We start from the raw sequence: 27483 nt of genomic DNA, 5'->3' as shown, positions 1-27483 counted from the left end.
CCCCACTATCCACGTGGGCGTTGAGTTGATTCTATATAGTGTGGCGAGCCACCGAGCCCGAAGCGTGGTGAGTGCAGCGAGCCCCGCGTGGGGACACGTAATACCTGTGAAGTAATGCTCGCTGCGCTCGCCACGCTTCAGGCTCGGTGGCTCGCCACACTATATAAAATCAACTCCACGCCGACGTGGATAGTGGGGGTATGAAAAGGTCGGAGGACGTGTACCGCCGCCCCGCGTGGGCTCGCTGCGCTCGCCACGCTTAGGATTGGCATTGATCGTGGGGTGGCGTTAACAATGAGGGGGCATTTCACCCATGAGGGTAGGTATACAATGAAAATTGGGGTATGGGGGACATTTTACATTGGGGCCAATGTAAAATCGGGTCTCAGGGACCATTTTACATTGGTTCCAATTTAAAAAATCACGTCGATCGCATGCGATTTGGTTGCATGCAATTTGGTTGCATGCAATTTGGTTGCATGCGATGCGATCGACGCAGTTTTTTGGGTCCCTAAGGATGCAATTAAAATCGCCTGACGCCGTGCTAGGAAACAAGTACCTATATTTTTTTTTATTGAAGCAATGAAAGTTATAATACAGGACAATTATATGTGTGAATATTCCTATTTTCCCACCCTCCTTTGTTTGCAATACATCAGCGCCGCCAAATGAGATAAGCCGATAAGTGAGTAATTGCAGGGTGTAGGGAAGGCAGATAAGGGGAAAGGGCAGAGATAGGAGACCACAGGGGAGGCCACACGGATGACGGATCCATATTATGAAAACTTAACAAAAAAGTTTGACCCGCACCCGCCCATCTTCACTAAAACACATCATTCATGGTCGCGTCCTGCCCTGGCCACGCCCCTCGAATGTCAGTCACACGCTGCCGGCCAATCAGATGCTCCCAGCTCGCCCTGACAGAGAGTCACCGGCGACTGCTCTACCCGTCCGCCCCTGATTGGCTATATTAGCGACGGGGAATCTAGGGGTGACCAATGGTTGTCAGACACGGCGGAAGGTGACTGTGTAGTTCTGAGTCGGTGAGGCGGCGAGAGAATCATTATCACACAGCTTACACCGAGCCGCGGAGGGACGTCACCGGGAGCAGCAGCAGTAGCATGGCCAGGACTCTGCTGGGTAAGTCCGGGGTCCTCTCCAGCCCTGCCTGAGCCGCATCCTCCTATCATTTCCATCTTCTGTATCCTATACACTGTGCATGTCTGTCTGTTTCCCACTGCAGAAAGGTGCTCCTACACCCAGGGGTTCCTTTATTGCTATAGTTACACTATCTATACATATATTTACTGCAGGGTGCTCATATATCCGGCTGTTTCCTTTATTGCACTTGTTTAATAGAAAAAAACAACCTATCTATCTATCTATCTATCTATCTATCTAATATATATATATATATAATCTCCCCATCTCATTTACTGCAGGGTGCACATACACACAGTGTAGTTGCCATGTCAATAGTTCTATCATGTGCTGTAGGCCACTGTGTAACCATATAGCCATAGTCTATATATAAGATGTATCTGGTTATATACAGTTACTGCAGGATGCCAATACACGCAGGAGGTCCTCTACTGCTATTGTTGCATATGTGCAGCAAAATGTGTCATATACTTTCATAGTCTAGGGAGTAACATATATATCTCTACATACAGTTACTGCAGTTGTTGCAATGCAGTACAGTATACCATGCCCTGTACACAACATTGTTACCCAGTGTGTGGTACCCCCATAGTTTCTGTAGAGAAGGGGGTACCACACACTTGGTAACCCTGCCAGGAATACCTTTATCGCAGTGATGGGGTGTACAGTGTTCTACATTCTGCTGAGCCTCCTAAAGACGTATACATTAGTAGAACAATGTCTATTGGGGTTACATTGTTTTATTTTGTGCCTGTTGGGTGACTTCTGTAAGTAGCAGCGAGAACTGACCTGAGGGTTTTCACTGCATAACTAAACCCTTTCACTTGTCTTACTTGTAGTCTAAAGTGCTAAGGATTGGTCATATGTTATCTCTGTGTTTATATCTCTATAATAGACCTCTGTCTAGTAACACTGCTCTCCATTGACTACCTACCTCTAGTTTAGATTCTTCATTAGAGTCCATAGGCTCCATCTTCTCCAGGCTGCAAGCACTTCCTCCACTGGTGCACGTGGGATTCCGCGTACGGTTCTACACCTGTTACTGTTTCCTCCAGGTGTTCCACTTCCAAGTGATAAGCCGTGTAGCTAGTGCATCATTGCAGACTTGTGCCTCATTGTATATGTCTCTTGTGCTTCTAAATGTAGATGTTTTTAATATTGGTTTCTGTTTGTAATTCCTTTTATTTGTGTTTTGTCTCTTTGCAGGTGCAGTGATCTGCTCACTGTTTCTTGCAGTGAAATGTATGTACTCTGCCAGTGATGATGTCGTCACGTTAACCCCCTCTAATTTCAACAAAGAAGTTATCCAGAGTGACAGTTTATGGCTGGTGGAGTTCTATGCTCCCTGGTGAGTGCTTTATAAGGTCCAGTTTCTGTGGCCACAAGGGCTGGGATTTATTGAAGACAGTACAGGAATGGAGGGCCTGATTAATATTTGTATTCAATGGCCGATTTACGCTCAATGACAAGTGATTGACTGGAATTTACTGTTTGAAGGTATCAACTGGCAGTCTACAGGGGTTGGTTGTCATCGTTGCCATTTTTGTATATAGTGTGTACCTGCCATCGGCTGCAAACTCGTATGTGTAATAACACGTCACCTGTGCCGCTACAGCTGTGTCTAGTTTGTGTAGCCATAGTCCAACCTTTAGGGCCGGTACTCATCTGTCACAAATATGGGTTAGGCATTTTTCCTTGTCAGGGTCCATTGGTCCCACAGGGGACATCGGGGTTGTAGGCGGATCCAGGGGGTCCGAGGCACCAATCAGCGAAGCTATTTAGAATTCCCAGAATGCCCGGGCCCTCTCCCCTACAACCCCGCCTCCAGGCTCAGGCAGCCAACTTCATTAATGTACAAACATAAGTTCGCCCAGAGTTCGCCCAATCATCAGGAACGGAGTTGCTACATTTTGTTCTGGGTGCGCTCTTTTCCTCTTGTATATGTTACAATCCTTATAATGCTCTGTACAGTGTTGTGGAAGACGCGCTCCCGTGGGCATCCCATCGCACAGTTCAAAAAGTATCTGCTGCACATACTTTTAAACTAGTTTCCAATCACATCGAATCGCATGCGATATAGCCCAAAACCATTGCAGTAATCGCAGCATGTATGGGCACCTTTAGCAGATGTACTTTTTTTTTCTGTTCTAGTAGAATTATTATTCGACACATCTGACTTTTGTAGGACAAACAGAACCCTGAATAAAAAGGATTCTGTCTGTCATGTCACTTCCAGAAATGCGCCAGTTACGTTATTTAATCAAGGCCTAGTGACTAACATACAAAGGAATTGATGGTCCTATGAGGTCTTTGGGAAACACGTAAAATAAGTGTAACTGGTGTTTTTTCGTTTTCTTATGTAATGACGATTGGGGCATTATCTAGCAGCTAAACTGTACAATAAATACTGGTTGCTCTTGTGTAACTGACTGATTTCTTTTTCAAGGTGCGGGCACTGTCAGAAGCTGACACCTGAATGGAAGAAAGCAGCTACTGCCTTGGCGGTAAATGTTTGTTCTTAAATTAGCTATTTTCCGTTGATTGTGCCTTCCAGTGCTGCCTCATATAATAAATGGGTATAGTATATAGAATAGAATCAACTTTATTGTTCATGTATGCTTGCGCACACTAGGAATTTTTTGTGGATTACAGTGCAGCATCAAGCAGGGATGAAGGGGGGGGGGGGAGGCATTACATACGTTACATTAAGACATTACATGTGGGAACACATGCCCGCCGAGCAGCACAGCGTCTAGGCAGACATCCATGGCACCACTGGTCGTTGCAGCAGCCAGGTAGGTGACAATTTAAGCAGGGACAGTATAGTGGCACACAGGGAACACATGCCCACCAAGCTGCACAGCGCCTAGGCAGCCATAAGCGGAGCCACTGGTTGTTGCTGCAGCTGAGTAGGTAACAGTATGAGAAAAGACAGCACAGTTATAGCAGAGACCGTACAATTATCACATAGAAGACACAGGGTTACATATGGCTGAGTGCACAGTTCCTAGGAAGCCATTTACAGCGCCGTCTTCCCGTAGGAGAGCCAGCATGGGCGGTGTTGGTGGGGGGGTGGGGCAAGAGTGAGTCAGTGAGGCCTGGGGCTGGAGTTGGGCCCTCCCTGGGCTGAGTTCCACGCCACGGTGTCTCCTGGGGGCAGAGGCCTCATCACCTGGGTGAGAAAGGGGGGCAGAGACTGGGCCTGCAGGAAAGGAAGCCACTGCTTGTGTCTCCTGAGGGAAGAGCCTGCGAACTGGGGCCCATAATCCGGCCAGGGCTGGGCCCCATTCGCCTCCCTCTGAATCCATGCCTGGATGTGGGGAGATGAGTGTTCTGAGCAGATAGCTCCGCACACAGCGCTGCATAGTGATGTGCCACTGAGCAATCTATCAGGGCCAGTGTTGTATGCCCATACACACGGAGCAATGTGGGGAGATGAGTGTTCTGAGCAGATAGTTCAGTACACAGCGCTGCGTAGCGATGTACCGCTGAGCAATCTATCAGGGCCAGTGTTGTATGCACATGGAGCAATGTAAAGGCATTTACTAAATGATCTAGTGAGATCGCTTAGAAAATGCCCAGTGATCGCTAGGTGTGTAGGCCCCATTAGGTCTCTGATCTCTCTTTTATTGCACAGATCCTGTTTGTTCTCTACTGCAGATCACAAAGGTGTAATATCTGAGAAAAACATTTTTTGCGCAATGTGTTAATACATGTGGTTAACGCAAATGTTTTATATTGTTGACAGGGAATTGCGAAGTTGGGAGCTGTTGATTGTGATCAGCACAAGTCTTTGGGTTCTCAGTTTTCTGTGCGTGGCTACCCCACTATCAAAGTGTTTGGCGCCAACAAGAACAAGCCAGAAGAATATGCGGGTAAGTGAGGTTTTTACTTTTTATTGGTGATACAAATGGGTGTGGCTTACTACGTGGCCATTGTGAATTCTATCCGCATTCACAATATCGACAATGGGATTTTACATGCAACACTAACTCGGACCTTAACCCCATTTGCAGTGTTAGCCGAGCAGAACAATTCTGTATCCACACCCAGTGTTGTAATTATGACCACAGACCCTTTCACAGACTCGTTCAGTTAGTAACCAAAATGCAACGTTTTGGATACCTCATTTATCTTTTATTCAGGTTTCTTAAAAAAAAAAAGAAAAAAAAAAATGATGGTGCTTGTTTTTTTTTTTTGGTTAATATTTAAATATCTATCTAATGCAAAGTATTACTGAGCTTATTGTGTTATGCGATGGGCATATCTCTCCATAACACTGCAGCTGACAACATGTACACAAAAGGGGATTAATCTGTACAAGAATGGATCCTTCAACTAGATTTGAGGTCATCTAGCCAAAGAGTTAACAGATGTGACCCTGTTCTTACCCGCAGGATTGCTGTGATGTGTGCGCACGTTCGCTGGTGCATGCATATAGGTCCCATGCTGTGTGAAATCTCAAACCTATTGATTATTGCAGCGCACATGCGTGAGGCCAAATGGTAAAAAAAAAACCAGCAATGAATCTATTCATATTCCCCTCACTATTTGATAGACCGGAAGCCGGTGTAGGTGGGTGGTACAGTAACTGTCCAGTTTCTGGGAGTGTCCAAAAATGCAGACCTTTTACGAGAGGGTCTGTGATGTCAGCGCCGGCCTCGATCCACTGGTCTGTCGCACAGTTGTATGAGGGTCAGAGTTACGCACACTTGCACAGACTGGAAAAATCATTCAGCGGTGAGTGAATTGCGAATGGATGTGCGAGAAGATAGAGAATTTGTGACATTTTTCGCAGACTTGCACAGGGCATGATATCACTGTTGCAATAGTATAGTCGCAAAATGCAGCAATATCACGGACCCATTTGCAGCTAAGATGAACTGGCCGCATCTGTGTGCAAACTCTATTAGTCGAATGTGATTGCTACTGCTTTAGCACTCGCATCAGTTTGGAGAATAAGAAGTTTTGTGACCGTGCACTTGGGACAATATATTCAATGGTATTAAAAGATCTTTTTTTATTCATGAATTGAAAATTATTGTTAGAGATCCCTTAAAAAAAACAAAAAAAAATGGGGAGTATTTTAAATGAAGATGTTAAAAAGAAAATCTATATATTTTCACTACTGTATCATGGGTTATTCTAGATTACTCCGAATTTATACTAGAAGAGAAGTCAAGTGATTTGTGTGTTCTGCGGATTCTCCGTATGGATTAGCCAACAGTTCCTCCCATGTAAACGTGCATACCAGCAGATGAGCGGCCGGGCTGGCGATGATGCGAAACGTGCGTCAGCGCTCATTGCTGCCCCGCACACACTGGGCGGCTTTCGAGCTGAATGCAGCTCAAAGAATTAAACTGAGCCGCATTCAGCTGAAAGTCGAACAGTGTGTGTGGGCCTTAACATCTCTGTGTTATATTGTATCCTTCTGTTTAACCCAGTTGCCTTTCATAGTGTTTCTAATGGGATCCCACTGTGCCAATGCTTTTAAGTTAAGTCACACAATAAATTCATATCTGTAAAGATTCGGTTGGATATATTATCTGTATGGCTGTATCTTGCATCACTGCTAGTGCATAGTAGGATGCTCGTCTATATGATGATCTTAGTTGTTGGGGGGGGGGGGGGGGGGAGTTTTAGTTGGATAATAAATAATGTGTGCCACGTTTGGTCCAGATCCATTAAGTAATATAGAAGCTTATGCAGAAACAGTATACATACATATTTTAACTCTACTATATCGATAGTGAGACATGGTATTCTCGAGAGATGGCTATTCAGTGGAACCTTGATGAAGATGCAGATTTAGCAATACCTTGTGTTTTTTTTTTTTTTTTTTTTTTTTATTGGAAGACTGATTTTCATATGGTGCTTCATAATGTGGTGATGTGCACACTGGTATGGGAGTGCTGTTCTTCTATTGGTATATAATCTATGCATATTCCTATAACCCTATACAGGAGGCAGATCAAGTGAGAGCATAGTGGATTCCGCAATAAATGCACTCCGGGCAATGGCAAAGGACAGACTGAGTGGAAGGGGAGGTGGATCTGATTCTGGAAAGCAACAGGTAGGTATCAAAGCCAAGGCAAACTTTGTGGATGGTTCTTATTGTGTTCTGTAGGTGGCTGCAGTGGTATAGCCTGGTAACTCTAGATAACAGCTGCTGCATGGCATTGTTAGATGCACAACCACCAGACATAATTTACTGCATGTACAGTATCTAAGTCCCATTGCGTCTTGTCTATTTATATAGTGTACCTGTGCAGAGGTTTATATCTGAATTTACAGTTAAGACTGAATCCTGATTTTTAAGATCTCAAAGTTAAATTCTGTTGCTCCTGTAACATTCTATCATGTTCACTATTCACAGTCTAGCCATAAATGCTGTGATGCAGCAGCTGTGCCGGTGCTGATTACTCAGTTTTAGTGTTTGTGCTTTGGTTGTTCATCTTGCTGCAGTCATGCTTCTTCCCAGTCAGGATGGATTTTATACTAGTAAGCCCGCTCGATGCAAACCTTCTGTGTCTGTGCATGTGTGAGTAAGAGATGTAGTTTCACTCTGCCAGCAGATGGCAGTGTTTTGGAGAGTCACGGACACTAGATAGAGCGAGATCTATAGATCCCAGCACTCCGGGTGTTGACCATCAGAATACCATCTGTAAGCTCTGGAGCTAGGCTTGGGCTATGGAGTGTTGGGCAGTGAGTGGCGTGCTAGGGCTAGTATGATCATATCTGTCAAAATCCATTTGATTTTAGAATGTCTGTCTGTATTCTGCGTGCCGGGATATCTGTACCCATTATGAGCAGTTCTCTCCTTTGGCAGAAGAACTCACCATGCCAGAAGTAATACAGTTGTAGTGCCAGTTGTTACAGCGCTGCTGGCTAGGGCGGAGAAGTATGACTTAATACTGGGGTATGAGTGGAGATGGCAGGCTTGTGGTGAATTGCCCAAAGAGCTGCAATATGATAATGTGATCTAGGTTTCTCCCCTCTCTGTGGAAGTAGAGGCTCAGCATGTGCATACAGTGAGCAGGGAAGAGAATAAGGCTTGGTACAGAGGGGTAATTGTATGAAGCTTGGAGAAGCGGTCACTATCCCCATAACCACCTATGTGCCAGGTGGTAATTCACCAGCCAATCAGCTCCAATATGTAAATTGACAGTTAAGTGCTTATTGGCTGGAGCATTATCACCTTGCACATAACGTTCTTTAAGGGGACAGATACCCCTTCTCCAAACTTCATACATTTACACCAAAAGTGAGCTGATCGGTTGTATGGTTCCCCATGTGGCGATGCCACAAACTGCAGCTCACCTTGTCAAAGCAAAACTTTAAAATGTATTTGTATCTAGTCAAGTGTCTTCTTTCCACTCCTAAGAAAGTGTTGTAGCCCATAACTACAATGTATCAAACTTGGCAATGAATGTATAAAGCAGTGGTTCCTAAACGTGGGTCCTGATTGAGAAATGTATGCCAATGCATTTGCAGCTGCGGAATAAGAAGTGTGTGATAACAGACAAAAGCCTCTGCTCGCTGGTTTTGTGATGAGACGTGTACAGATGGCTTTGTAAATCCTAGTGGCTGTGTACAAAGACGCAATAAGTTTGATAATTGACTGACCTGCCAATGAGGCTATTGTTCTAATGGTCACAAAGCACTGCCACAGGAATAAGACACCAGAGCAGTCACAGCTGTGAGCAGGATCACAGTTGCGGATGAAACCAGTGGTGACACACCTGCATTATATGTGGTGTCGCCTGTTGCCTCTTCCAACTTCCTGATAGCCAATCACCTTGCGAACAGAGCCTCTGTGACCGTCAGCACTAGGCCATTGCAGCGCATGCTCAACTAAACAAAATCTGGTTGCGTACATCCCTGGATCAGGCGCTTGGTCCTCAAGGTTTCCGAAAGTCCATGTTTTAAAAATATCTGAGCACAGCTGATATAATTGATACCTCTGCCAGTTTGATTTAACCATCTCTCCTCAGGCATAGATATCCTTTAAAACCTGGAATTAGGGAGTCATGAGGTCAGAGTTCAGTAGCCACTGGTATACATGACCTAGGTGCCCTGGTTATATAACAAATAATGTGGGATCTATGTTAATATTTTAATCTTCCTAATCTAATTTATCAAATTTTTCATTGGGATCTTGTATTAACAATAGTGCAATACACATATAAAATAAAAATGTTTATTAAACCATTTGGTGTGTATAACCCACAAAGAGATCCACTTTGCCTTAGTTTGTCAAAGCAAACGCTGATTGGCGGATAGCAAATATTAGGCATGTGCAGGTCTGGATTAACCCGGAATATTAAAACCGGATCCTATTGGCTTTCCGGCTGTTTTAGAGCCAAACCATGTGACAGCTAATCAGAATCCGCTTTATTGGCCAGGTATATTTGGTTTAGATTGATGAGCAACAGCCAGAGTGGGAACACATAAGAAAAAAAACAGATATCTGTCTATCTCTGTAAAGCAGCCGTTCAGCGGCGCCACTTGGTGATTGCAACAGCCAGATAGGTAGATTGTAAAACAGTACAAATATGGGACACGACAGGAGTGACACGGGTGATATATTTGGCTAGCGGCACAGATCCTAGGCAGCCATCAGTGGCGCCATCTTTATGTTGCTGCTCACAGGGCAGCAGTGGAGGGGGCTCAGCAGGCTAGCTTGGGTGGTGGCAGGATGAGTCAGTGAGGCCAGGGGGGGAGAGTCTGTGAAGCTGGGGAGCCGGAGTTGGGCCCTCTTTGGGCTGCCCCTGATAGTGGTACCGCCTCCCTTGGGGGCTGCCGGGTTCACCCGGAACTGAAGCCTCGGGTGGGGGCCTGCAGGCCGGAAGACTGTGTGTCGCGGCCGGGGGACTCCTCCTTCCCTCATTGCCGGGGGCTGAGCTGATGCCTGCGTGTCGCAGCCTGGTGATACAGCCAGGGGATCCTGCTGGAGGCTGTGGTGGACTCCTCTGGTGGGGCCTAGGATGCTGCCGCACTCCGGAGCCCCCTCTGTCTCATTCTCCGCCTCCCTTCCTCCGTCTTTGCCTCCCTCTCCCTCCTCCGACCTCATCTCCCATCTGCGAGGCTCCCCTTCTCCGGGGGCCGGGGAGGCAAGCTCCGGTGGATGGGAGTTTGCATGCGTGCGCCCATCCCCAGCCCCACCGGAAGTAGCAAATCTCTTGGGTTTTAGCAGTAGTAGAAAAGGGGTATTAATCAGCCACACATATCATGCTTGATCGCCAATAAGATCCCGTTTTGAGAGCTGGGTAAATCTAGTCTGAAGTTCCTTAGCATACACTATTTAATCTAAAGCAAAAAGAAGCCAAATAACTTCATACTGACATTACCAATAGCGTTCTTCTCCCGTGTGTCGCTGGAAGTCACAATTCACCAATTAAAAATTAGAGTAAATGTAGACCGTGAAAATCTGCTATTACATGGTCTGTGTTATATATGAGGTGGTACTATATTAGTATTAACAAGTGTTTGCTTTTCTGACATGCCGACTTCAGCATAGAGTATTTGTTGGGTGGTATTTCAGTTCTTGTCTCTTGCTCCTTCTCTGTGTTTGATGGTATGAAACACATGTAGCGGCAACAAGAAACTTGTAACGGCAAAATTCCAATGCGGCAACAGAAGCCGGCCAAGCAACGCCAACCAGGCCGCTATCCGTCTGCTAAGGCACCCCAGCAAGGGCAAAATCGGCATCCGCAACCAGGGCAACAACTGCCCCACCAGAAGCCTCAATATCGGCCTATGAAGGAAAACTATCCAGGGTCCCACCAACAGGAGCAGTATCTGCCGCCACAGGCACGCCAACCTGGGCAATGTGATCGAGCCGACCGTTAAGCCTCCGTATCAAGCGGAACAAGAGCAGCCAACTGTCTAATTGTTCAAATGATCCCTTGAGCTGAAACTTTCTCTGTGAACTGATTGGGATCCTCTTTAAATCCAGGGCAGTCTTGTCCATGCTGTACTCTCTCTGAATGACAAAAGCAGAAGCAACTCTCCGACTTTCATACAATGAACTTATGCTTTGTAGAGAGGAATGGGGTGATCGTTTTCCTCCTCTTCGTCACTGAAAGATGACTTAGTTTTATTTATAGGCCATATTCCTCTCCCATGATTACTGTCTTTTTGCTAACACTGACATTTTTGAAATATAAATGTTACTTTTGAAAGCAGTCTGATACAGTTGTAGTGAGCTCTGTTCTGGGTCACTAGACAATACATTGTATAACCACATCAACTGACTATTGGTTGTCAGACATTGCCGTCTGTAACGGAATGGAAAACACTCACACACCGCTTAAACTTATTCTGGAAAAACTCAAGGTTTATGTAATATTTGGGCTATTTCCCATTGCCCCAGGAAAAGCCAAAGCCTACCCTTAAACTTGCAGAATTTATAAACGGTACCATTAACTAGGAGGTTCTGCTTCCTTGGCATAATCCAGAGTGAAACTTGGCCTTTTAAATTAGAAATGTTTTACATGAACCACTTTCCTACCTTTGTACTGGACAGTTACAAAATACTTCAACATGAGCTTTAATGTGAAAACATCAACATACTGATTTAAAAAAGGTTTAATAATGCAGTGGAACAATTGAACATAAATTTATTCATTTAATGGCACAACTCTACGCTAATGGGAGGGGCTGCTCCTTCCACTGTCTAACTGGTTACCTGCTGCATTCCATCCTACTGCTAACAGCATGACCCTACTACATGCATTCCGCTGGCCTCCATCTCTGCCCACTTCAGAAATGGAGAAAACTGACTATTATCCGAGCACGCTGTCGGCACTCAAAGGCATTTAGCACATTTCCGAAAACTGTCTGGCCACCTATCAGGTAGCCATAGCAGACTATTTAGAAAAGATAATTCCTACTGTGTAGTAGCTGTTCGTCCCGTATCATCTTCCTAACATGGAGTCCAAGGTATTGTTGTCTCTACAAAGCAAAGCTCAAGCTGCGTCTCTATGGTAAAATTGGACTAAGTGCAGGACGGCTCCAGGTTCTCATGAAACCAGTGTACACCTACTTATACTTATGGCCAAGTTCTAGCAATATTTTCATTACAACATGCATTCACTATTGGGTTTCAATCAGACTGCAGATGCTTCTCTGACACATTAGAAAGTACTAATGGCCTATGTACAGGGGGCACCACAACAAAATAAAATAGTTTAAACCCAAAACCAGCATAGTACATGACTGAGCTATGAAGTAAGCACAAGCCGTGTCCTTAACAAACTCCCATAACCAAGTGGCTGGCTAATGCTGATGGCTGTCACCTCCTAGTATTTGCACTTCCCTTTTAACACCAATAGTAAGGCGTTCTTAGCTGTATTTGGGTCTGGGGCCTGACCATTGGTGAACTTTACCCAAGATGGAACACTACTTCCTTACCCAGTACTACCTCTGGGTGGGCAGTGGCCAGGCAAACCTCTATACTGGGTTACTGGGTATGTGCAGAGAGATCTCTTCCAGGATACTGTCGGGAGGCTGATGTAGTTTTCACTCTGCATTGGGCCCTTTGGAATATCCCTCAACAGACTACCACACACAGTGTTTAGGGAAGGCTATAACATTTGACGGTACTTATGTAGTATCTGGGCTGCCGATTTTTTGATTGTATGCCTTAAGTTAAGGCATACAATCAGATGCGATATCGCATCGCATACGATGCGATGCGATGACCCGATTTTTCCATAGGATTCAATGTTAAAATGGACTGAGTCCATTTTAACATGGAATTCAATGGGAAAAAGGGGTCCTTTTCATACCCCTACTATCCAAGTGGGCATGGAGTTGGATATAAACCTGTAGCGAGCCACCGAGCCCGAAGCGTGGCGAGCGAACGGTATTCTGTGTCCCCTCGCGGGGCTCGCTACGCTCGCCACGCTTCGGGCTCGGTGGCTCGCTACGCTCGCCACAGGTTTATATCCAACTCCATGCCCACTTGGATAGTAGGGGTATGAAAAGGACCCCTTTTCCCATTGAATTCCATGTTGAAATGGACTCAGTCCATTTTAACATTGAATCCTATGGAAAAATCGGGTCCATCGCATCGCATCGCATGCGATTTGGTCGGGTGCGATGCGATGCGATGGACCCGATTTCAAAATCGGCAGCCCAGTTACTACATAAGTACCCATTTGACTACTCACGCTGAGTGTTCCTGCCTTGGGAAATAGACATGAGAGAGCTATAGAAAATTTTGGCTAAAACACAAAAAATAATACATTGACCAGCCTTCGTATGATTTCCCCCCCATTCCCCTTCCCAATCAGCAACTGAGGGGGTAACCCCAGGCAAACCACCCTTCTGCAGCCACCAACCCACCACTGACCTCTCCAGAGCAGCAATCCCTGCCCATGCGTAGACCATCTTACCAGAGAGCTCTATGCAGCTGGAGTTTGGAGACCGCACCACCCTGGAGGAGTCCCTGCAGGCCAAGATGGGAATAGCAGGCAGTGCAGACTGGCAAGGATGCTCCTGTGCGTGGAATATGGGCATAACAACTCAATGCTGGGTCTGATGGTGATCCCTCCCTGCATAATATGGTTCATAAGAGACAACACAATCTGGTCACCATGGTGACCTGGTCCCAGGGATTTGTTAAGCCCTGATATAAGACCTATGGACATCAGCTAAATCGGTTTATTATACAAATTCTTACAGAGAGGAGATGCAATGTTTATTATTTTTTGGAGGCCATGATTGATAAATGAGAGGTCCATCCGCATCTCCCCTGTCTTGTCTATTACCTTCTTCGGAAGCCACAGTAGCTTGAAAGGTCTATTGTTGGGTAGGTGTCTACTGACCTAGAGGCTGTAGTAGTAAAAGCTGATGGCATTGCTGAACCGTAGGAGGGTCGGGACTCTGTAGCCTAGCTGGCAAAATTCTCCGGTTTAGAAGCCATGGTCAAAGCTTGCCCTGACTTTCCCATCACTGAAACAGTCTAGAAATAGTTCTCAGATAGGGCTCCATATAGAAAAATAGGTGTCGAACAGGCAGGCAACCTCATGAAAATATAACAGATCCCTGCAAGAAAGAAAATCTGCTGATATCCACAAATCTATATGCAATAGGATCTGGGTTTTTTTTTATGGAGCGATTAATATATCTGGTCTGTGTTGGAGGAGCTAAGCAGTAGAATCTGGTGTGTAAAGGATCATTACACCACACATTGAAGATGGCACTGGCAACTGTTAAAATGGTGCAGGAGAACACAGCAGGGAGACAGCCCTTCCCAATCGTTCACCAGAGGAGTTGGTCTTAGAAATCACCACCAGGAGGAGCATGACTCTGGAGCCCTCGGCTATACCCAGTAGACAATCATTCAATGTGGAGAGTTACATGGAGATAGGAGAGTGGGTTACATGCGGCCCATGCCATACCTAACACAACGGACGGCCATAAACTTTTATTTTACAACTACAATTAACTGAGACTTGTACATCGATTGCAGCCGCCGGGCGAGATGTACTAAACCTCGAAAGCGATAAAATGGAGAGTGACCACCGAACATTTAGCTTGTAACTGTCACTTTTCAAACCGTCTGTAACATGACAGTTAGGAGCCAATTGGCTGGTGCTTTTATCACTCTAAATTTTCATCACTTTTCTTCAAGCTTGGTGCCTCAGGCCCAGTGAGAGCTGTGCGTCAGGAAAGCTCCTCCACCCAAACAGCCTATTAGGAGAACAGCAACGGATTCAAGCTGGGTGCACAGTATACAATTTATTGTCCAATAGAACGTTCAGACCCATATCTGCATGATATATGGTACACATCGCATGGTAGTGTGTTCCTCCTATCTGTCATTTCTAAGCTGAAACCCCAGGAAGGATTCCCCAGGTGACCTGTGCCCCGGATCATATAATCATTAGAGCTGTGCATCGCTGGCTTATACCATCGGGAGGTGTACCCTGCTTTAGGCATACTAGAATCCTGAATTGAAAATGGCTACTTCACAAGCGGAGTGTAAAATCTAATGCACAATATGTATACACCCTAGTTTCTTTCTTGTAGCGATTAGACCAGTGCATCAGGTCAATTTATCAGGCTTACACAGTTCCTGCTGCTCCTGTGGTGGGTGGATCTCTACAGCAAAGTATTTGCTGGTTCTTTGCATTTGTACAAGCAGAGAAACGTATGTATATATCGTTCTAGTGGCATCAGTTTGAATATGCCGCACTGTATACAGAACTCTGATCGGTGGTTATTGAAGCAAATGTAAATCTATAGACTGGGACCTATGACGCCCGTTCCATTACTTATGATCTGATGTCCTCCAGACCGCACACGACTTGCTGGTTTAACTTGAGAGTATAGAGGATACCGACCATTTAGCCGATAAAGTAATTGGCATCTATGGACATCTTACTCCTGACAACCTGAAGAACTAGCCATTTATGTATCCACTGCCTGGGCGGGGAGAGCTAAGAGTCTGTGTGTCATGACTCATTTCTGCTGGCCAGCTGCTCTGGCTGAGGATTGCACAGCTGGTCGTCTGTGACTGATGGGTGCGATGTTGGATTCCGGCTTGCGATGTCTGTGGCAGTTCTGGGATGACCGTTACCTTCAGGTGGCATCTCTACTCCCGAGACGTCTCCTGCATGTGCCACCTTCAAAGCGGCTTCAAATTTCCCTCCATCTCAGGCCCTTAATTCGGTGAAACCTGCCTGGCCTATCCTGGTAACCAGACATTGGTACATCATTTTGAGGACAATGCATTGACACATGGAAGTTGTGGGGAATTCCAAGTGACGCAGAACTTCTTTCGGTACTTGTTTCCTAGAACGGCCACAATCGTGAGTGATCGTGGCTCTTAATTAAGGGACACGATCCTCACGATGTGGCCGATTTTTAACAATTTTTTCCCTTTGATTGACAGAAATCGGGTCAATCGGTCGGTCGCGACCAATTAAAATCGGCCGCGATGCGACCGACCGATTGACCCGATTTTTCCATAGACTTCAATGTTAAAAAATCTTTTAACATTGAAATCGGGAGGATCTTGTCGGTCTTGTGCCATTATAATGGCACAAGATGAGATGGACTTGATTAAGTCCATCTCACATAGGGAAAAATGATAAAAAAGGTGAAATGGGCCAATATGACCCATTTCACATTTTTTATGTGCCCGCCATGACCCCACGATAGACGTCAACCCAAAGCGTGGCGAGCGCAGCGAGCCCGCGAGGGGCGGCGGTGCGCGTCCTCCGACCTTTTCATTCCCCTACTATCCACTAGGGCGTGGAGTGAGAATAGAATAGTGTGGCGAGCGCAGCGAGCCCCGCGAGGGGACGCGTATACCTGTGAAGTTATACGCGTCCCCTCGCGGGGCTCGCTGCGCTCGCCACGCTTCGGGCTCGGTGGCTCGCTGCGCTCGCCACACTATTCTATTCTCACTCCACGCCCTAGTGGATAGTAGGGGAATGAAAAGGTCGGAGGACGCGCACCGCCGCCCCTCGCGGGCTCGCTGCGCTCGCCACGCTTCGGGTTGACGTCTATCGTGGGGTCTAGCCCACTTAGTAACATTTGGGGGGGCAATTGAAAATAATCAAGTGAAAAAAAAAAAAAAAATCGGGTGAAAAATCGGTCGGTCGGATCGGTCGCATCGCATGCGACCAAATCGCATGCGATGCGATCGATCCGATTTTTTATCTTACGACCACAACGATCTAAATCGTTGTGGCCGTGCTAGGAAACAAGTACCCTTCTTTCTCATGGCTTTGATGCCAGAGCAGTGCTATATCTGAATCCCAAGGATCTGCTTTTATCACCATATCCTCTGTTAGGAAAATCCTATAGGAAGTATTCGGCTTGCCCATGCTAGTAGCCCCAACGTATACAGGGTTCTTCCTCACATTGGGTACCTGAGTGCTGGACTGCCTATCTTTGGAGCCCAGCGATCAGTTAGCCGCTGCCCCGCCACAGTGAGATCCCGCCCATGTGCATAACTGCCAATGGCATTGCAGTCGTGCAAAAACAGCCAAATCCACTGCACCATCAAATGTCACACCAATGCCCTGGGCCCCCCTAAAGGCGCATCCAGAATGATATTCTATTGACTGTAAAACTGCATACATGAAATGTACTAAGCTGGATGTGCACATATTGTCTTCATTCCATAAATAAATACATTAACTCTTATGTATTGTGAGGTTTTGTTATCTTTATAATTGTAAGCAGTGTGTACGGGCTGTCTGCAGTTTGTTGGATTGACAGTTAAAGTCCAGGTGGTTGTGTGCCATGAAATTAGTCCTACAGTGCCTCATGGGCAGTGCTGGGTGTGTGTTGTCGGTGACAACGGATGACAGCCGCTCTAACCAGTCATACTTCTGGTATATGATACGGTGTGGGTGCCCATCACTGACACTTTAAATAAAACTGTGCTTTTAAAATGGAATAAGGCCAATGATGGGTTGAATTTTATTATCTTCTATTTCTGTAGTACAAACCTATTCTCCTGTGCTCTATAGTCGGGGAAATAGACCTACAACGATGTTACAGGTTAGAGTTTATACTAAATGCACCAACCTTGTTAGCAGACAGAAGATATTGTAGGTCTTACTATACATAGGAAACTTATACATAGGGACAGATGTTCTCAAGGTGCACATACATATGCGGTCGCGATCCGTTGGGGAATCTGTGAAATGAAGCACGTTTATGCTAGGTACACACCAGAAGGATGCAGATCGTAAGACGATCGTCTCATGATCTGTTGAAGCACACAATCTGCATACGATCTGATCTCGATCTGTACCCATTTGAAGGGGTCGTTCCCAAATCCTACATGCTGCAGGTAGGATCTAAAATATGACCAAATGACCAGCGGGGACGCGGATCGGAATCGGATCAGAAATGGCCCAAAACATGCCCAATTTGCATACAATTGGTCGCATTTGTAACAAAATAGTGTGAATTTAGGCCAAATCGTTCTGGTGTGTACCCTACATAAGTCCCGATTGTGCAATCCCCGTTGGGGGGGATCCTGATTATTGCACATGTTGTTTTTTTTTTTAATAGCCCTTGATTCCCTGGTGCAACTGTCGTGGGATTGCCCTAATACACGGCTGGTGTTTGGGCACCTTAAGCCCTAAATAGTTATAGCGTGCCAACCAACCGGAACATGTTTGTCATTTTTCAAACACAGCCTTTATCTCTCTACAAGCCTTTGTGCATCTCCCACATAGTCCTTTCTTAAACCCACTGAGCATTGGCATCCTTAAATTTTTATCACATTGGGCTAAATAGAGACGGACCATTGCCAGGCTTAAGACGCATCTCAAACCTTTCGAAATGTGATGATTGTGTCACTATGTTTTGACCGTGTAATAGAAGCGCTACAGTAGCTTTGCAGCTGGAGATATAAAGTTCCTTGCCTTTGGTGTGTGGATAGTTTTAAGCCAGGGGTGGCCAAACCTGTCCTTAAGCTCTACCAACAGTTCATGTGTGTCAGGCAACCTGTGTCTATAGTAGGAATGAGTGCAGCAGGTTTGAAAATATGACCGTTAGTAATGACTGCAGCTGTGCACCAGCTATGTGATCTGGGGAATGTGACAGTTGTAATGACTACTGCTGTGCACCAGCTAGGTGATATGGAAAACGTGGACTGTTGGTAAATCTCGAGGACCGGTTTGGTCAAACCCAGGTTTAGGAACTCTTGTTTATTTTATGTTTTATATAATATTGTGCCCTTTGGAAAGTGCCTGTAAAGTTAAGTGTTCTCCTATTTACTAGAAGTATTATTTTGAATTCTTGTCTCACAGAGGAGCAGCGGTGGTGGCAGCAGCGGTGGAAGTAAAAAGGATGTTGTGGAACTAACCGATGACAATTTTGACAATAAAGTATTAAACGGCGATGAAGTGTGGCTTGTAGAATTCTACGCTCCGTGGTGCAGCCACTGTAAGAAGTAAGTGCAGAGACGTCACTCCTCTACTTGTATAATAAGCATTTGATAAGTCACTGTTTTTGTCAGGTCCTTTGGGAAATGTTAGAACAGGATTCTTAAAACAAGTCCTGGACAGGGTTATTGCCCCTTGAAAGGACGTTTTGAGCCTGATGGCTGCTAATCTCCACTGTTTCCTCATTTTGATGGTTCCTGTTTATTGGTAGATGGTCAGTCAGCCGTACAACGGACAAGTGGGGGGTTTATTATATTGAGTGGGTATTCAAAGCCAATTATGATTAGCGGCTCGCACTTCGAAGGGCAACAAGGTACTCTTTACCTAGAAGGGCGCCCACGATTTTCATCGTGGGCATCGTTAGTAAAAAAAAATCGCGTCGGTCGCATCGCATGCGACCAAAAAATCGCATGCAATGCCCGCGATTTCCCATAGGGAACAATGTTAAATGTCCCAATTGACCCGATTTCCTATAGGAAACAATGTTAAATGGGCCACAGAGGCCAAATAGGCACCCTGAAGTGTGAAATGGCCCCCACAATTGTTAACGCCACCCCCCGATCAACGTGAACCCGAAGCGTGGCGAGCGGCGGTACGCGTCCTACGACCTTTTCATACCCCCACTATCCATGTCGGCGTGGAGTTGAGAATAGAAAGTGTGGCGAGCGCAGCGAGGGGACGCGGACAGCTGTGAAGCCCGCGAAGGGGCGCGTATACCTGTGAAGGTGTCCGCGTCCCCTCGCTGCGTTCGCCACGCTTCAGGCTCGGTGGCTCGCTGCGCTCGCCACACTTTCTATTCTTGACTCCACGCCGACGTGGATAGTGGGGGTATGAAAAGGTCGTAGGACGCGTACCGCCGCCCCTCGCGGGCTCGCTGCGCTCGCCACGCTTCGGGTTGACGTTGATCGTGGGGTGGCGTTAACAATTGTGGGGGCCATTTCACACTTCAGGGTGCCTATTTGGCCTCTGTGGGCCATTTAACATTGTTTCCTATGGAAAAATCGGGTCAATTGAGACATTGAACAGGAAAATCAGGTCAATTGGGACATTTAACATTGTTCCCTATGGGAAATCGCGGGCATCGCGTTGGTCGCATCGCATGCGATTTTTTTTTTTAGTGCATGCGATGCCCGCGATGGCCGCCCTTCTCGGTAAAGAGTACCGGCAACAATTATACCCCGTTAAGACAAGCCCTGGTAACAAACCACACCTGACTTGGGAAGCCACCAATGAGTAGCCTCTTAGGCATAAACCAATGACCTGGATCTGCCTTTCACACTGCAGCCGACGCGGTTATAACCCTAGTCACGACCTAGTTGATGTACTCAGGAAAGAGGTTTAATGCGAACTCAGAGACTTGTTTATAATTTTATTATTGACCTTTTAAATCCATTGCATAGTATATCTACTCCTATATAGTTTAGTAGTCTACATAGATCACTGTTCCTTTCAGTAGATGCAATCCTTTCCATTGTGCATGGTTTTAGGGTGAAATTTAATCATTTTTATTGTGCTCGATCTCCCATTTTACAGGGGAATGGGGGTGGGGGGGGTGGGGGGGCTACTATTCATATTTATTGTAGTCAATGTTTTTTTTGTTTTTTTTATATCACAACCAATGAATCCTGGGTTTAGCAGTGTAAATTGGCTCAGCCCAACTAAAGCCATGAAAGCAACCTGAAAAGTTCTGTTTTGGTGCCCAAATGGGTCACTCTTCCCTCAAGGGGGGTAGCAAGCTGAAATGACAGCACCAACCGCTCTACATTCCCCCATTGGAGCAAAAATTGTCCTTGACTTCAATTTGTTGTGCGGAATTCAATTGTTGCTCCGTTCAGGCGAGAACAGCTGCTGACGTCCAGGATAATTGGGAGTGATGTGCCTGATAAAAAAAAAAATAAGCTGACAATTGAATATCCATCTGACTTCTCCTGACCTTAATTGTTATGTGTACTAATTAAGCTTGATGCAGTTGTGCAATCTGCTAACTAATTGTCCTCTCACATCCTAGCTTGGAGCCTGAGTGGGCAGCTGCTGCCAGTGAAGTTAATGAACAAACCAAAGGGAGAGTTCAGTTGGGTGCAGTTGATGCCACTGTCCACCAAGGCCTAGCCAGTCGATATGGGGTGAGTATTACAGTTGTCATTAGGGGATTAGTCCAGATTTGACCCAGCCTAAATGGTACAGCCATACAAGGACTGTGGTGGCCCTACACTGGACAGTTGGATAAATTATCCGGTACTTATGTATTATCTGGGCTCCCATGTTAAATGCACCCCATTTTTTCCTACCCCTACTATCCAACTACGCATGGAGTTGATTTTATATAGTGTGGAGAACCACCGTGCCCGAAGCGTGGCGAGTGGACGCGGTCTCATAAGAAAAACGGGAGCCCAGATATTACATAAGTACCAATTATCCAATTATGAATGATATAAAACAAACTGTGGGATTACACACCATGCATAATCATGTATGTTGGTAAACCACCAATACCAGTGGCCAGGAGTGTTCCCCCCCCTTGACCTGAGCAGTTAAGGGGCAACACTAACTTGTGTCCATCCATGTGTAGCCAAATGAACATGGGTCATTTTGCCCTTACTGGGTTAAGCTTAAGGATTGCCCTCAGTGGCCTCCTCTTAATTGAATTTTTAATCTATGCAAAATTCTGGGAAAATAGCCTCCACGCCATATTCAGGGGTTTCTGCAGTCCTGCTGCGGCTGACGCAGGACTCCGGAGGGTAAGTATTGGAACTTTAAACATCGGACAGACTTGCCGGACTCTCACCATTGCATGCAGGTCTCCTGCTGTTACATTTCCCTCCATATCCTTTCAGTATTCGCTGCATACAACAAAATTACATTAAGGTAATGCTCTCGTGTGTTCCTTTTGTGGAAATCTAGATCCGAGGATTCCCCACCATTAAAATTTTCCGGAAGGGAGAGGAACCTGTGGATTATGAGGGTGGCCGGACAAAAGCTGACATTGTCGCTCGTGCTCTGGATTTGTTCTCCGATAACGCGCCACCCCCCGAGGTCCTGGAGGTAGGTATTTTCTTTTCTCCGTAGTAATATATGTTTAAGCTAAAGTCTACATTTTGCCGTATTGTTAAATTCCCCCCCCCCAAATAATAATAATGTTGCTTTGCACAGATTCTGAATGAGGACATTGTGAAGAAGACATGTGATGAGCACCAGCTGTGTATAGTGTCTGTACTCCCGCACATCCTTGATACAGGTGATGATAAACAGCGCTATGTTCTGTATCCATTGCTTTTAGTAAATCCAGTCATTGCACAGTAGATTATTAAAAATGTGCTGTGAGGGAACATTAAACACTGTGGCAGTGTTCAGTGGGGGGGTTTCTATGGCAAGGGTGGCTGTTTTTCGCACTATTCTATGTTCCGGGGGAACGGCAAGGATTCCCCTGAAACGACGAGCTATCGGCACTGCTCGCTGTCACAGCTCGCCATAGGGCATTGATATACCCCTGTATCTCCAAGAGCAGGGGTGGCCAAACCGGTCCTCAAGATCTACCAACGGTGCATGTTTTCCAGGCAACCTGTGGATCTATAGTAGGAATGAATGCAGCATGTGTGAAAATGTGACAGTTAGTAATGACTACAGCTGTGCACCAGCTAGGTGATCTGGAAAACGTGGACCGTTGGTAGAGTTCGAGGACCGGTTTGGCCACCCCTGTCCAAGAGCATAGACGAGCAGGCTAAACATGCATGTATAGAACTTGTGTCTGTTTTGTTATTACAGCTTATCTTACCCACATTATTCATCACAGCCTTTTATCTTTTACCTGCTGTGCTGTCCTCGCAATGAAGTGATCCGTTATGTGTAGTCCGTGGATGGGGCCATGTTTCACAGCCTATCCGTTCTAGTTATACCCCTTTTACACCGCCGAAAAATCCGGGTCAGCGGCGGGTCAGACCCGGATCCGCGGCGGTGTAAATGGGGGGTATCCGTTTCCATTTACACGGGTCCTCTACCCAGGTCCTGACCTGGGTAGAACACGGATAGGACCCGTGTAAATGTCGGTGTAAATGGTCCCGCTGCGGGTGCAGGCACCCGCAGCGGGTCCACAGCGTGCAGCGCTGGGGAAGATGTTCCCAGCTGCTGCGGGAGGAGGGGGGTCCCTGCGGCTGCTGAGGAGAGGGGGGTACCTGTCAGCCTGCTGTGCTGGGGGTACCGGGGTGCTGGGGGTACCTGTCCTGCCTGCGGTCAGCCCTGCCTTAAATAATATTTTATATATATATTTATAGAAAAATATATATATATATAGAAATATATATATATATATAGAAATATATATATATATATATATATATATATAGAAATATATATATATATATATATATAGAAATATATATATATATATATATAGAAATATATATATATATATATATAGAAATATATATATATATATATATAGAAATATATATATATATATATAGAAATATATATATATATAGAAATATATATATATATAGAAATATATATATATATATAGAAATATATATATATATATATAGAAATATATATATATATAGAAATATATATATATATAGAAATATATATATATATAGAAATATATATATATAGAAATATATTATATATATATATATATATATATATATATATATATATATATATATATATATATATATATATATATATATATATATATATATATATATGGCAGGGCTGACCCAGGTTAAGTGTTTTTTTTTTTTTTTTTAAGGTGCTGGGGGTGCCGGAGGGTACCTGTCCTGCCTGCTGTGCTTGGTGTACCTGGGGGTGCCGGGGGTACCTGTCCTGTCTGCGGTCGGATCTCAGCGGAGAAGATGATGTGCGCCGCTGCTGTATCACCCCCCCCCCCCCCATCCGGCAGCCGGTCCCTGCGGCGTATGGAGTGTCAGTATCGGCGGTCCCTCCAGCGCATAGGAACTAGTACTAGTTCCCATGCGCCAGAGGGACCCCCGCCACTGACACTCCATACGCCGCAGGGACCGGCTGCCGGGGAGGGGGGGCGGGGGGGGGTGGTGGTACAGCAGCGGCGCACATCATCTTCTCCGCTGAGATCCGACCGCAGACAGGACAGGTACCCCCAGCACCCCGGTACCCCCAGGTACACCAAGCACAGCAGGCAGGACAGGTACCCTCCGGCACCCCCAGCACCTTAAAAAAAAAAAAAAAAACACTTAACCTGGGTCAGCCCTGCCATATATATATATATATATATATATATATATTTCTATATATAATATATTTCTATATATATATATATATTTCTATATATATATATATATATATTTCTATATATATATATATATATTTCTATATATATATATATTTCTATATATATATATATTTCTATATATATATATATATATATTTCTATATATATATATATATATTTCTATATATATATATATATATTTCTATATATATATATATATTTCTATAAATATATATATAAAATATTATTTAAGGCAGGGCTGACCCAGGTTCAGTGTAAATGGTGCAGACCCAGGTCCGACCCAGGTCAAAGTGCTGTGTAAATGGGGTATAAAGCAGGGTCAGACCCTGGATACTCCAGCATTCAAAGACCAGGGTCCGACCAGGGTTTTTGGTGTAAAAGGGGTATTAGTGAGACACCATTCGCCAACCTCTAGTGATGCTGCTGCTCATAGTGATTTTTAGAGCATACTTTTAGTCTTTGTACCCGACCCAAGTGTAAATCCAGGACACACAATATTCATCCCCTCCCTGGCGCCCCAGATGTCCTGCAACATTTCCCAATGTCCTAACTGTGCTGTGTATTGCAGGTGCTGCTGGCAGGAACGCCTACCTGGAAGTCATGCTGAAGATGGCTGACCGATACAAGAAAAAGATGTGGGGGTGAGTGTGGCAGCCAAAAACAAATGTACTTCTGAAACCTCATACTGACATGGTTCCCCTCTATGCTGTACAATGACAGCAATGTTATTGAAGTAAACTACATGGCTGAATATTGAGGACATATGCATTGATTTTACAAATACATATAGTTACAAAGTCTTATAGATTCATATACATATATTTAATCCTGCGTCAGTGTTTCTACATACGTACCTCTGAATAGCACACGCTGCCTTTGTGTAAGGCCTGATATAACTCCCCAACAGTCGGGATTCCGAAGGCCGTTTCGATGACATCTGAATCCCGACTGTCAGGAGCCCGAAAGGGGGCCCCTTGCAGGCTTGCACCCTCATGAGGAAAAATAGCCTGTGTATGTCGGGATTCCGATGTCAGAAAAACGTCTGTCTGCATCCCGACAGTCGGGGAGTACTCCGGAACCCCTTTTTGTAATGGTACAGTTGGCATTATATGCTTATTATTCACGTAAACATAACACCGACCAGAGAGCAGTACCGTCACTGTATGTTCTGTTCCAGGTGGCTGTGGACGGAGGCTGGTGCCCAGCTGGACCTGGAAACCTCTCTGGGGATCGGAGGCTTTGGTTACCCAGCGATGGCAGCAGTTAATGCCAGGAAGATGAAGTTTGCACTTCTGAAAGGCTCCTTCAGCGAGCAGGGAATCAATGAGTTCTTGCGGTAAGGATTTATTCTGTACGCCCTCATACGCCTTGTTTTCCGTATTGACATCATTTGTTATGCGGTATCTAACTTTCTGCTACGACCATCTGTAAAGCCGATTTGCCGTCTGCTGTAACCAGGAACGCAGTGAATGACGTCATAACGAGAGGAAAACCTGATCTTCCTCCATGATCTGATATGTTTTAAATTAAGTATTTCTGCAGTGCTCGGTAGTTATCCGTATACTGGGCAATGGCCTGACACTCTGACCGCAGGATAAGATGCACTCGGAACATTTCCCAGCGCTTGCAGCCAGTGAAGCTCAAAAGTAAAATGTTGGCCCCCCCTCCCCCTATTGAATAATATCTCCCATTAGTACTTCAGTGTGTCTTCTGGCTGCACTTTGCATTCTGTTCTATGATTAATGTGTAGGTGTTGATGAATGGTGACATCTTCTGCAATTATTTTATATATGTGGGTGTCTAACTACCTGTAAAAGTTCCATCTGAAATATCCTGCCGGGTGTTCAAAGCCTAAAAGCTTGCTTGTTGTTTTCCTGTAAATGCTGATGTTGTTTTAAGGACACCGTAGAACTCTCTGCATACTGTAGAAGTGCAAGTAGAACGTCTCCTATCTAACTTTTAAAAAGGGGCAGACTAGATTTTCCAAATGGTTCTTAACTGCCGTGAAGTTCTATGTAACTTGTCTAACAAGGGAAAGCGAAATTTCCGCTGAAGAAAAGAAGCCTATTTTCAGCAGATAGATTAATTAGAAGAGTTCTATTTAAAAAAAAAAAATTGTGTTCTGAAGCTACGTTTTACATGAATCTGTGAGTAGCTCGTTATTTGGTATATATTCCATATATTTATTTGAAGTCTTTGAACAATGCTGTTACAAGGAGTTTATCAGCGGTGTAGACCTTTAGGTCCCAGGCAGCACCGTGACCAGAACGATCTGCTAATTCTCTCCCACTGTTGTATATTTCAGAGAGCTCTCGTTCGGCCGAGGCTCTACCTCACCTGTTGGCGGTGGTGCAATCCCCAAGATTAACACCGTTGAAGCCTGGGACGGCAAAGATGGAGAGGTAAGATTGGGTCACTGTTCATCTTCGTCAACTGCGCTGCTCGTCACTATACCAGTAGTGAAGTTCTGAACCTCATGTCCCATACACCTATACATTCTATCTTTGGGGGTTTACAGTCTAGTTAAGAACTAGAGAAAAACAATGGTCAGATTTGCTGAATCCGCACTGACTCTCTGCTTCTTCTGCAGCTCCCAGCTGAGGACGACATTGACCTCAGCGATGTAGAACTTGATGACTTTGATAAGGACGAACTGTGAAGAGCAGCACGTATATACCTCCCTGTTTTATTGTTACATCCCTCTTCTTGGAGGAAGTTTTGCAGCTGGCGGACTGCTACCCATCTGGAATAATGGGTGGTTCTAGTCATGACATTTTACAAGAAAACAACATGCCCTTGGAGAGAAGGATTTAAGGATACCAAAGAATGGTTCCTCGCGGGAGAACACTGAAAAATTCTATGAATTGTTGTAACAGTGAGTTTCATTGTATGCGGTTTAGATTTTGGGGGCATCGGGTGGTTTTGGGGATTTTTTTTTATGGGCTGGGAGGACTTGTTTTGGGAAATATGTGTCTTGAAGGAATTGTGATTGACGCCCTTTTGGCTTTATGGCCATTCAAAAACTGTCTCCTAAATGTTTCCTTGGCTGACATTGCAATGTTATTGTTTAATGTATTTTCCTCCGCAAATTGATCGGCTTGACTCCGTTTATGAATAAAATATTTTTTGACA

The 27483-nt window shown here is 45.1% G+C and overlaps 1 protein-coding gene across 1 annotated transcript; it reads left to right on the top strand.

Moving 5' to 3' along the window:
- The first annotated feature begins 946 nt into the window (after positions 1 to 946).
- On the top strand, positions 947 to 27483 carry PDIA6 (protein disulfide isomerase family A member 6). The gene is made up of 13 exons (XM_083178549.1): positions 947 to 1140; positions 2368 to 2509; positions 3608 to 3665; positions 4910 to 5036; positions 7125 to 7234; positions 18951 to 19093; positions 21094 to 21208; positions 21987 to 22127; positions 22236 to 22320; positions 24920 to 24992; positions 25529 to 25687; positions 26657 to 26753; positions 26942 to 27483. Exons 1-13 carry the CDS (start codon positions 1122 to 1124, stop codon positions 27008 to 27010), a joined length of 1338 nt encoding a protein of 445 aa, XP_083034675.1. The 5' UTR covers positions 947 to 1121; the 3' UTR covers positions 27011 to 27483.

Source organism: Crinia signifera, chromosome 3 (assembly GCF_055691185.1).
Source record: "Crinia signifera chromosome 3, ASM5569118v1, whole genome shotgun sequence".
Taxonomy (NCBI): domain Eukaryota; kingdom Metazoa; phylum Chordata; class Amphibia; order Anura; family Myobatrachidae; genus Crinia; species Crinia signifera.
The sequence above is the reverse complement of the archived record's forward strand: the minus strand, read 5'-3'. Positions and strand labels throughout refer to the sequence as shown.